This window comes from Clupea harengus, chromosome 7 (assembly GCF_900700415.2).
Source record: "Clupea harengus chromosome 7, Ch_v2.0.2, whole genome shotgun sequence".
NCBI lineage: Eukaryota > Metazoa > Chordata > Actinopteri > Clupeiformes > Clupeidae > Clupea > Clupea harengus.
In genome coordinates this window covers 20290018-20301209 of record NC_045158.1, presented here as the reverse complement: position 1 = coordinate 20301209, position 11192 = coordinate 20290018, and the positions used below count along the sequence as shown (strand labels likewise).

The 11192-nt window shown below is 41.9% G+C and overlaps 1 protein-coding gene across 2 annotated transcripts; it reads right to left on the bottom strand.

Annotated features, from left to right (window-relative positions):
- Positions 1-835: 835 nt before the first annotated feature.
- Positions 836-8948, bottom strand: hnf1a (HNF1 homeobox a). Of its 2 annotated transcripts, none has more exons than XM_012817742.3 (11): positions 8725-8948; positions 8020-8411; positions 6051-6250; positions 5457-5637; positions 4798-5000; positions 3876-4036; positions 2842-2983; positions 2224-2403; positions 1915-2030; positions 1677-1758; positions 836-1572 (listed from the first exon to the last, which is right to left on the bottom strand). In XM_012817742.3, the coding sequence occupies exons 2-11, from the start codon at positions 8340-8342 to the stop codon at positions 1433-1435; spliced, it is 1728 nt and encodes a 575-aa protein (XP_012673196.1). In that variant the 5' UTR covers positions 8343-8411; positions 8725-8948; the 3' UTR covers positions 836-1432. The 2 variants fall into 2 exon arrangements, with proteins under 2 accessions (XP_012673196.1, XP_031426648.1); XM_031570788.2 differs by having other exon boundaries at positions 8814-8927.
- Between the last annotated feature and the right edge of the window lie 2244 nt (positions 8949-11192).

The following is an 11192-nucleotide window of genomic DNA, read 5'->3' as shown; positions in this document are numbered from 1 at the left end:
ATCCGGCCGTACTACACCGAGAAACCAGATGAAAAGAAAGACTCTGGTGATACAGTGAGGAACAAAGAGGACACTTGTGAGAGCTCAGTCACAGAGAAAAAGAAAAACAAGAAGAAAAAGAAGAAGAAGAAAAAGAAAGTTGCAAAGCTGGGGGAAGAGACTGAAGTTGAAAGAAAAGGTTCTCCTGATGATGGAAATATTCAAACACAGAAAAGCACACAGGAGACCTCACAAGCTGAACCGATGAAAAAGAAAAAGAAGAAAAAGAAAAAGAAGAAAACAAATGTTGACGTAACAAATGTTAATGGAGAATAAGAGACTAATTATTTGTTTGGACGTTTTTTTCAAGTAGCTGCATAGTTTCCACTGCTTTCCCTTTCCAGTTATTTTTTGTCGCCAGTTTGGAAGGGAGACACAGTTAAGTGTCTTCTGCACCAGAAGTTGAAGTAGAGGGATATAGAGCATGATTTCCAAATCAGGAACAAGAGTTTCTGTTTCTGAGCAAATGTTTCTGAGCAGTTCAGAGGGAAAATAAATTAGCGCTGCTTAAAGATCATATACATTTAGTGTGTTGTTTCCATGTTGTTCCATGTTTTTTCCATGTTGGCATCTTAACATGGTTGTAATTCAATGCCTGAACAGTTGTGTAAATTATGTTTTGGTTTTGTATTGATTGCACAATAAAATGATGTGCTATTTTATATTAATTTGAGTAAAATGTTTATACATTTTTTATATGTATTATCTCCACGAGAGGTTTTTTTTCACGTGGGCACCATCTAATTTACACTGAGCTTTTTCATAATTTACAAGAATGCACAAGTGACCAGATGACTAGTTATGGCAGTTTTTTTATTAAATCAAAATTGTAACCATGAACACAAGTGCTATTTATCTGTGTCACATCAAAGTGGCAGTTGACAGTTTTTGTTGCCAAAAATAGAAATGATCCCAGACCAAGATTATTTTCCTGAAGGCGTAATTGGAAGGTTTATTGATGTGATGTAGTATGTATGCATAATTTTTGTCTGTTTCAGGCCTATTTGTTGAAATTTTTCAGGCTCTAATGCATACCATATACATGAATCAGTGGAATGATCTCTTTACTCGTGTTTTTAAATTATTCATAGTTCATCTAGGTGCTCTTTATAGTACAAGAAATCTTTAATATGCAAGTTCATGGCACTCAAATCTAGTCCACATCTAGGCAGCATAGCAATCACCAGAGCAAAGCCAGACAGACCCGAATCCCAGTCTTCAGTATATTAGAGATTCTCTTTTGTCTGTAGAAGAGGTAGTTCATTTCTCCCTTTGCCTCATTCCTTTTCATTCAAAGGCAGCCTCCACTGTGCCTGTTCTGTAGCTGGCGCTTTTGTTCTCAGAATTCCTTCCCACCCCAAAAAGGATGAGACAAATTGTCCCTCTGCATCTGCTATTGAGCGGTAGATACCATCTGTGCGGGGATATAGGGGTCGATGTCTGCTTGTGGAGAAGAGAGAAGGTGAGAGGGGTGAGAGGGATGGGGCTCACTAGATTGAGATGATGAATAGAGATCCAAACCTCCAGAGGAAACTAGAAGGAGATGGAGGAAAATAGTGGAGAAAAAAATCAGTGAAATGTATCCTTTTCTTATCCATGTTCTCAGGCTGTCTTCTGAGACCTGTATACTCCCCTACCTGGTACAGGTGAATTTGACTGGAGATGCAGGGAGTCCTCTGTGATGGCCCCCTCTTGCTCCTCAGGGTCTGATGAAAGTATCTGGCAATGCCGAGAAGACATTTAAAGTGGTTGTAGGTCTGTGTGAAATCTCAATGCGGGTTGGGTGTGTAGTACCCATATCTGTCTGTCTGTACATGTACCAGAGTGTACACACTATGTGGACCATGTCCAATCTCCAGGGTGTAGACTCCCTACCTGCCTTACTGCAGTGAGGTTGGTGAGAGTTCCAATGCTGCCGCTATCTGAGATGACCATGGCCTGGGACAATAGGCCAGAGGAGGAGTACGCAGAGAGATCTGACTTACTGTACACTGCCAAGGAGAGAGAATATAAATGATGATGATGATGTCAAATATATGTGAATTTGTGAGAACATTATATTGTCCTATGTGATATTATCCTGCATTAGTTACTGATTACATATTCGTTTCTGTCCACATCACTTCTTTCTACATTATTCTATTTATTATTAGTATTGTTGTCCTGTGTAATGGACTTCCTTACTGTGGCAAGGAAGCTGAGCCATGGTGGCCATGAAGGAACTGGGTGCAAGATGCCCCGTGAGCTGCTGCTGCTGGTGGGAAGAGTGTAGCTGTTGCTGAAAGGATATTGGCTGAAGGGTTGTAAACCCGCCCCCTATGTTGTTGATGACCGGAACTGCCTGAGGCTGGGTGGAAGCCAGGCCTAAAACACATAAAGAAATAAAACACCTCTTCAGACCAAAAACACGTTTCATTAGCAAAAATTATTGTATATCTGCCTTCATCACCCTGGTGTAGGTGTTGACAGGCCGAGAAATGTGCCTCATGCTAACCTGGTGGACTGTAGAGTACTTTGGACAAGTGGGTCTTTATGTGTCAGCGTGAAGACTTACATGTGTTTATCTGTACCTGTGTGGAGGCTTGTGTCAGTGCCTGTGAGTTGGATCAGAGTGTGTTTGCATCAGACTTATAGTATGGATGCATACACCCAAGCTGTATTACATTGCCTCAGTTTGCATCAGTGCAAAGGCCAATATGAAGTGTTTGCATGTATGTTTTTTAGGTGAGTGAGTGAGTGTGTGTTTGTGTGTGTGTGTGGGTGCGTGTGTGCGTGTGCGCGTGCGAGAGAGAGAGTGTGTACCAATAAGTAATGATGAGTCCCCTAGGCTCATGACGCTAGGGAGGGAGGCCATGATGAGGCTTTGGTGGGCGGCGGAGGAGCTGGAGATCCCATGCAGGGAGGTCAGGGTGCTGACCGGAGGAAGAGAGCCTCCCCCTGAGACCTAGAACAAGGAGAGAAAGAGGCTGGTTCCTCATCTCAGCAGACTTCGGGCCAGGTATGGACCTGTTCTGATGCAGGTCCTGAGATGTGCTTTAATCACTTACAAAATGTAGTTTCAAATAAATGCTTTCATAATTAATACAGATAACAGTATAAAGATATAAACCACTATGTGATGAAATTGCCACTGTTCTACATAAAAAATATGGTAGGTGTGGTCTCGTGATGTCAGACATGGTGACAGTGTGTCATCTACATGATAGAACACCTATGGACCACCGTACGTGATGTGGGTGATGTATGTGCCAAGAGGTTGTCATGTTAATTGTTTGTTAGACTGCAAATTAGTGTCTTGTAAGAACTGATTTGTGTGGCGAAGGAATGCTCATAAAGGAAGGTGTAATTCAGGCTTCTTTTACCATTGTTAAATGTCTATTCCACTCCTGCAGCTACATGCTGGGATTTCATCATACATTATTTGATAGCACGTACATGTATGTGCCTGGTACTCAACCTGGGACCTTATGGGACCCCATTTGTGGTGATACAGTATGTGTACATTCCAGTGTACGTACCAACAACACCAAGGCTATGGGTGCAAACCACAGGGGGCACCATACTACTGAAAATGTATATGTGCTCTCTAAGTAAATTTGAATAAAAACGGCTGCTAAATGAAAAAACAATATGAATGTTTTAAACTTTAAAACTAATGCTTAAACTATAGCTTTAATGCTATATAAATAACTGTGACTTGATCTGAATGTAATCTGTGCAACAGGAAGCTCTGTTTTCCCTCACCTGTTTGTGGTAAACTAAAGCTTTAATGCTATATAAATAACTGTGACTTGACCTGAATGTAATCTGTGCAACAGGAAACTGTTTTCCCTCACCTGTTTGTGGTGGTTTGCGTCCAGCAGGTTATGGCTGGGCTCCAGCTGCTCGGATGTGGCCAGTCGTCCTGCTGCCGTGCTGTGCTCTCCCCCGCTCTCCCCTGAAGCCCCTCTCACAGACACCATACTCTCACAGATCACCTGCTGACCATACTTCAGTCCTGAGGAAGGAGCAGAGGAAGAGGGGTGAGTGAGACCACTGTGTACTGAGGTAGAGAGAGTGGTGAGTGAGACAACTGGGTACTGCAGAAGAGAGAGTGGTGAGTGAGACAACTGTGTACTGATGTAGAGAGAATGGTGGGTGAGACAACTGAGTACTGAGGTAGAGAGAGGGGCAGAGAGAGAGAGAGGGTTGCTGAGGTATAGCGAGAGACTAATATATATATAGAGTTGGTTGCTGAGGTAGAGAGAAAGACTGATATATATATAAAGAGATTTGGTACTTGAGGTAGAGAGAGGGAGAGAGAGAGTTGGTTTCTGAGGAAGAAATAGGGAGTGACTTCTGAGGTAGAGACAGAGAGTTGGTTGCTGAGGTACAGAGAGGGAGAGAAAGAGAGACTTGGTTGCTGAGGTAGAGAGAGGGAAAGAGTGAGACCATTGGGAATAGATGAGATGCTTTGACTACTAGAGCTGTTTGAGTTGAGTTTGAGTGGTGTCAAGTTGTGTTTCAAATTTTGTTGTAAAGCTAAGTAAAGAAAATTAACGGTGCTGCCATGAAATAAACTACATTAAACAAACGTTTAGAAAAGCTTTCTAAACTTTCTGTCCGTAAAGTCATACTTAAAATTACAAAAAATTCCGTATATTTTTGAATGATGTAAATTGTATTTCGCTGTAGCTTACAGTTCTGTTTCCTGACTAACTCTGGTAGTGACTGCAACAAACAACATGCTAATGGCCCAGTGTCCTTTAGAGTGCATACCTTGCCCAGGGCTGGAAGGTAGTGTGTGAGCATTGGTGGGCCCTGACTGGCTACCGTAGGGTGTGTCCAGGGCCAGTTTGTGGCGAAAGGCCTCTTCTTTGCGGCGGTTGGCGAACCAGTTGTACACCCGTACCTCTGTCACCAGGTTAGAGCCCAGACCTGCCAGCTGAGAGGGTGACACCCCCCGCTGTATACACTCCGCTCTGTCACACACACACACACACACACACGCACACACACACGCACACACACACGCACGCACACACGCACACACACACACACACACACACACACACACACACACACACACACACACACACACACACATGCATTTACGTTGTAGTACACTTACTAACATGTATGGAGAATACAATTTAAAGACTGACCATGAGAACCGAAGTTACTAAAAACTGTCGGTTTGCACAGCCTCTATACAGTACATTTCTTCTCCTTGACCTACACATCCGGTAATGGCATGTACCTTTCTGCAAACTTTACATTGTGATAGATTTGTAATTATAACTACATTCAATACAATACCTATGGCTACTTCAAAAAAAGTTCTGGATATTATTTCTCTCATCCTGCCTTTAATAGAAAGCATCACACCTGTCTTTTTTCAAACCAAGTATCAAACATTAAAAACCAGACAGACTCACCTGTTGCATTCATCCACCAGGCCCTCTCTCTCTTCCTTGCTGGGGTTCTTCTGTCGTTCGTAGGCCTGAAACAGGATCTGCTGGGAAGCAGGTCCCCATTTGAACCTATTCCTCCTCCCCTTTCTGCACTCCTCTCCCCCCTCCTCGCCTGTCCCCATGCCCCGGATCGCGTTGGTGAACTCTGTAGAGGATTGACCACATTAAACGTAGAACTTAAAAGACAACGTTTTTCATTTATTCATTCACATTTATTCTACATATCCAAAGCTATATACAAACACAGGTGAGATGCTTGATATTTCATTGTAATTTGAGTTAGCAGAACACCACTTGTTGGGTTATTTTCTGCAAATAGTCTATGTCAGTCAAAGACTTTAGAAATGTGAAATGTCAACACAGGATAACTGGCCAATAATGTACAATTGAGGGACATTTAAAAGTGTCGACATTCAATGCAACAGATGAGGAATTACAACACATTATACATTCAACATTAAAGATGGTCAGTAGTGTGACAGTAGAAACACTAAGAGAGATAGAGAGAAAGAAGGGGGAAGAGAAGAGAGAGGAGGAGGAAGAGAGGGAAGTACTCACGCTGGTTGATGTCACACTGTTTCCTGATGTACCAGCTGTAGAGGGCGGCACGTTTCTGGTTCTTCATGGGTGTGCCCTTGTTGAGGTGCTGGGACAAGTGAGACTGGTTCAGGCCTGTGGACTCCACCACCTCCCTTTGGGGAAGGTTGTGCTGTTGCATGTAGCTTTTGATCAGCTTGGCCACTCGCCAGGGGTCCCCTCTAGCATAGACACACACACACACACACACACACACACACACACACACACAGAAAGAGAAACACACACAGACATTTAGAATTGCATGTAGAATTGTGCACACGCACACATAGGCACACACAAATACACGCACAATTGAATTATGAAGTTTTATGTGATTGTGAGCCTCAATTCTGAAAATATTCAGGTGATGATGAGAATGCAGGTGTAAATGCATTAATCCACATCCTGTATACAGCATCAGGATCTAGGTGAGGATTAATGCGTCAGCTACGTCACACACTGTTTGAACTACACTTAACTTGCAGTATGCAGTGACTTGTCGTATGCAGTGCCGTCCATAAATATTTGGCAGTGTGCAGTAAAAGGGATACAGTTTCGACTCAGCTCTTTAACCCTGGACTGACAGTTTCATTCCCTTTTCCACCACTATGTGTAGGAGCACAGAGCCAAAACTGTGTTACTGTCCAAACATGTTAATTCGGTTTCAATAATTCATATACCGTTATTAACAGTCAGGATAGTCACAAGGTGCTTTAAGACCTACCCCACCCCCCAAAAAGCAGGCATCAGACAAATAGTTATATTCTGTGTACTGTGATAGACATGACCAAATCAATGAACAAAACCTTATTCTCACAGCGATTGACACAGTGACAAGAACACAAACTTTATGCATAACGTCACTCTATTTCATGAATGATGCAATTATGTATTGCAGCTCTCATACTGCACGGTAGCTTATAAAACAGGAAAACATGAGTGCGGGAAATGTAAGGGGAGGAGGGAGAAAGATGGCGAGGTGGTGAATGTTGACAGAGAAAGATAAGGGGAATGGACTGAGGGACAAAGTCCAGCTCTGCTTACAGAGAATTACACCCATGAGCACTTTACAAACACACACAGAAACTCACTCACGCAAATGTAAAACTGGCTCACACATTTTCAAGTCACTGCCACAATCTGAGTTGTAAAACTAATGAAAGAAACACTCACAGAACTATTTCAAAAATACATCTCATTTCCAACGAGCCATTTCTGGCCATACATTAATTTATTTTGAATTAGACTAAATGCATTTTAAATGTCTAGATTCTGACAAAAAATAATTCATTCTTTCAGTGGAGATTAAGATGGCTAAAAAAAGCTGCTGTGGCAACACTGCTATCTGTCATCCGGTTATATCACCTGTAGGTTACACGCGGACACACACATGCACACACTGTGTGTGTCACTCTGTTAATTTTAACCAGTGGAGGTAGCTGATTTATTAGATAGAAAAAAGGCCTGAGAATAATGAATAGGGTGGGTAATTAGTAACTAGAAAAAGGAGGAACCTCTCCTTCATATGAACCCCAACGCCACAAAAGAGAACACAGACACAGAACAGAAGAGCTTCGGGAAGGCGACCAGGGTGAGTTAAAGAGGAAAGGAGAAGAAAGGTTGAGGAGAAAAATGTCAGGTTTATCGGGTAAAGGATTCAACTGCTTCAGTTAGTTTGTTACAAAAGCCTCAGTATCAAGACCAGTAATTGCTTTTAAATGTGTCGTTCAGATAGGCTGCATACAGCACTTAGAAGATGTAATAGTTACATGTAAAAAAGCAACAACAGATGCAGATAATGCGCTGCAGACAATAAAGCTGTTTTCATGCTTAAAATCTATTGTTATTTATGGGTCTATTGTGTCTGTGAGAGATCACTTTTGTGAGTATGTGTTTGCGTACGCTGTCAACATTTGATTATTTCATGCGAAACATATGAGACACTTACTGCAGCAGCTGGTCCACTTCGGAACGCTGCCTTGCTGCCTCCTCCGGTGGCAGCTGCTCCAGCTCCCGGTAAATGGCCGGAAGGAACTCCTCTCCCTCCTCGGAGCTCTCGCCGTCGCCCCTCTCCACCTTCTCCGCGCCGCGTGCCGTGCCTCCGTCTCCTGGAGCGGACCTTTCCTGCTCTAGCTCTCCCAGGGCCTGGATCAGAACCTCTCGGGACAGGCCGGAGCTGAGCAGGGACCAGACCAGCTGCTCCTGCAGGGCCGAGAGACGCCCGGCGCCGGTGCCACCACTTCCTCCTCTCCTGCCCTCTGCTCCCTCCATTGTTTCCTCCGTATGCTTATGTGTTGCGTTTTCTACCCAGTTTCTTTCAAAGTGGCGCGGCTCTTTCTTCTTTGGAGGAAAAAAAGAACAACAGGGTAGTGGTAATGGGATCTATGTCTGGTTGAGCTCGGTGACACACACACACACACACACACACACACACACACACACACACACATGGACATGGTCACATGCATTCATGCCAATACGCTTTTCATGGACACTCGGGCTTGGATCAGTCTTTTTCAGACCCTACTTTGGCAGTTCAGAGGTCACAAGCACACACACAATCAAGGGGTGAGTCAACAGCTTGATTACAAACACACACAAACACACACACACACACACACACACACACACACACTCCCAAGCTGAAACTCACCTGCGTTCTTGTGTTATTTGGTTAAGCTCCGAACATGGGCTCTCAGCTCTGACTGTATCGTGCCTTCATTTTCTGTTTGGCTTTCTCACCTGGACCTTCGGCTACTGTTCCTGTCTGGTCTACTTCAGTCTGCACACCTGTTGTTTCGCTGCTCAGGGATATGTTTTTTTTTTACCCTGTTTCCCTTTCACCCCCTCCTCTTGACACACACACACTCACTCACCCACACACTCTCCCTCTCACACTTTGAACTTTGCCCCCATCTCCCTCCATTCCTTGGTCTGGACAAAGTTCAGTGTAGCACAGACTTTTCAAAAGGTAATAAACGCATTGCCTTGTTTCTCCCCTTTCTTTCTCTCTCTCTAAACAATTACAAATGAGCTTTTTTTTTTTTTTTTACAAACAAGCTTTCATATTCAGTCATTCATATATTTTTTTTTTACTTTTAAAAATGCCCAATAAGACATTGACGATGTGACATACTTCAACTTCTGAAACGTAAAGGTTGCAAGACTACGTTAAATGTACTCTGTAATTTTAAATATGTACATGATATCATGTTGAGAGAGGTCAAGGGATCAAGTGGGTACTGTCAGTTTCTCACCTTTTGTGACAAAAAAAGACAAAAAAGAGAATCACACTGTGATTGTTTCCTCTTCTGTTGTCCAGAATTTGTTTCATGAGCCAAATCTTATCATCAGTTACCACGATATGGACCATGGTGTTACTGGCAAATGAGAATCAGTTATATTGAGAATAGACTGTTCCAACAGTTTTTTATTGTGTGATAGCTCAAGTTTTGACTAATGCTCGAACATCTGCTACCCGTTTACTTTGTTGGGATGGCTCATATTGGTTCAACTCAGGCAAGTTAGCTAATGGCAATATTGACACCGGAGATGGCAAATACAATTTACATAGGAGGATAACAAGTGGCTGCAAGTGGCAACATTGTGAACAGTGGCAGTGAAAGGATTTCTGGTTGAAATTGTATCGTGAGAAAGCATATAGCATTCCTTTGCAAAAAAAGTTGTCAATATTAATTTTTTATAGTTTAAAGATACAGTACAATAACAGCTTGCATCATTGTTCATTTCAACTTCATCCACCAATGAGAGTGTTCAAAGGTCACCTGATATTTTACAAAAAGTGGGCACTGAAATGCTTGCTTGCTCAGACACACCACAATGAGTCACACAAAAGAGACAAGTTTAGCTTACTCGGGGATGTTTGCATTTATAAAATATCTGCTAAGTTACAACCTGCAAATTCTCCCATGTCATCAGGTGAGGTAAACACCTTTTAACTCTGTTAAATACAAAACTAAGATGAGACATATGAACACATTTTCAGTCATCTGTTGTTCATATCTTGATGCATAAGGAGGAGTATTTTGGGATATTCATAGCCAATACTTTTATGACATTTTTCAAAATACCCCATTGAAAATCTTTGAATCCTTTCACCACGACAATTTTCTTCTGTTGAGATGAGATATTTGTTGAGAGATTTGAGTAGGTTTTCATGTGGTCTCACAATTTTCTGCTCAACACATTGAAATTACCTTATAGGTCTGCAGTCTACACACATAAAGTTTGTTGTTATTTATAGCAATGCAACATTTTTTATTATTGTTTTGTTGTAGCAACTGCAACATGAGTAGCTCATACAAGCCTGAGGATACACCAGTCCACGTCAACAAAATATGAGTATATGGGATTATAACCAATGTGCAAATGTGTTTCTGACAAGGTTCATGGGTATGTTGTTTTACCTGACAAACCAGACAAGAGGATAAAAAAAAAACACTTTAATGACTCATAGAGGCCAACCAAATCACCCAGGGCAAATTTGTATGAAAAGTGAATGTATGTCCATTCAGTTATGCAAAAGGATAGATACAGATTTGGCAGAAGTGTTTTTATGTGACAGCGATTTCTCAGGTATGTCAAACTTGTCTTTATGTAACTGTATAACTACAATATGACTCACTATAATATGCGATGATCAAAACAATGCCGCTCCCAAATGAACAACGTAAAAAGCTAAAAACTGAAGAAACTGAGGGCAGGAAGAACAACAAGGAGCAGAACTTGAGTATGACATTAATTGCATATTTAAACTTTTCACAAGAAAATGCGAAGTGTGACTGCTCAAAAGCAACGGAAGATCCCTAGCCTTTACCCAGAAAAAGATACAGCCCTTACACATAATCACACAGTAGGCTGCATGATTAATAAAACAGTATTGAAAATTAGTTGACAGTTGATTGTGTACAATAGGCTATATAACTTACCCAGATCAAGGGTAATTGAACATTTTATCCGTCCACATATTAAAGTAACATTATGCAACGTTACCTTAAAATAAAATGTTTTAAAATCATTTTGGTGGTACACTGACGTCACTAATGAAAATGTGTGGTGGAACCTCACGCAACAATAACTAGACCCATGCCCTAGCTATAA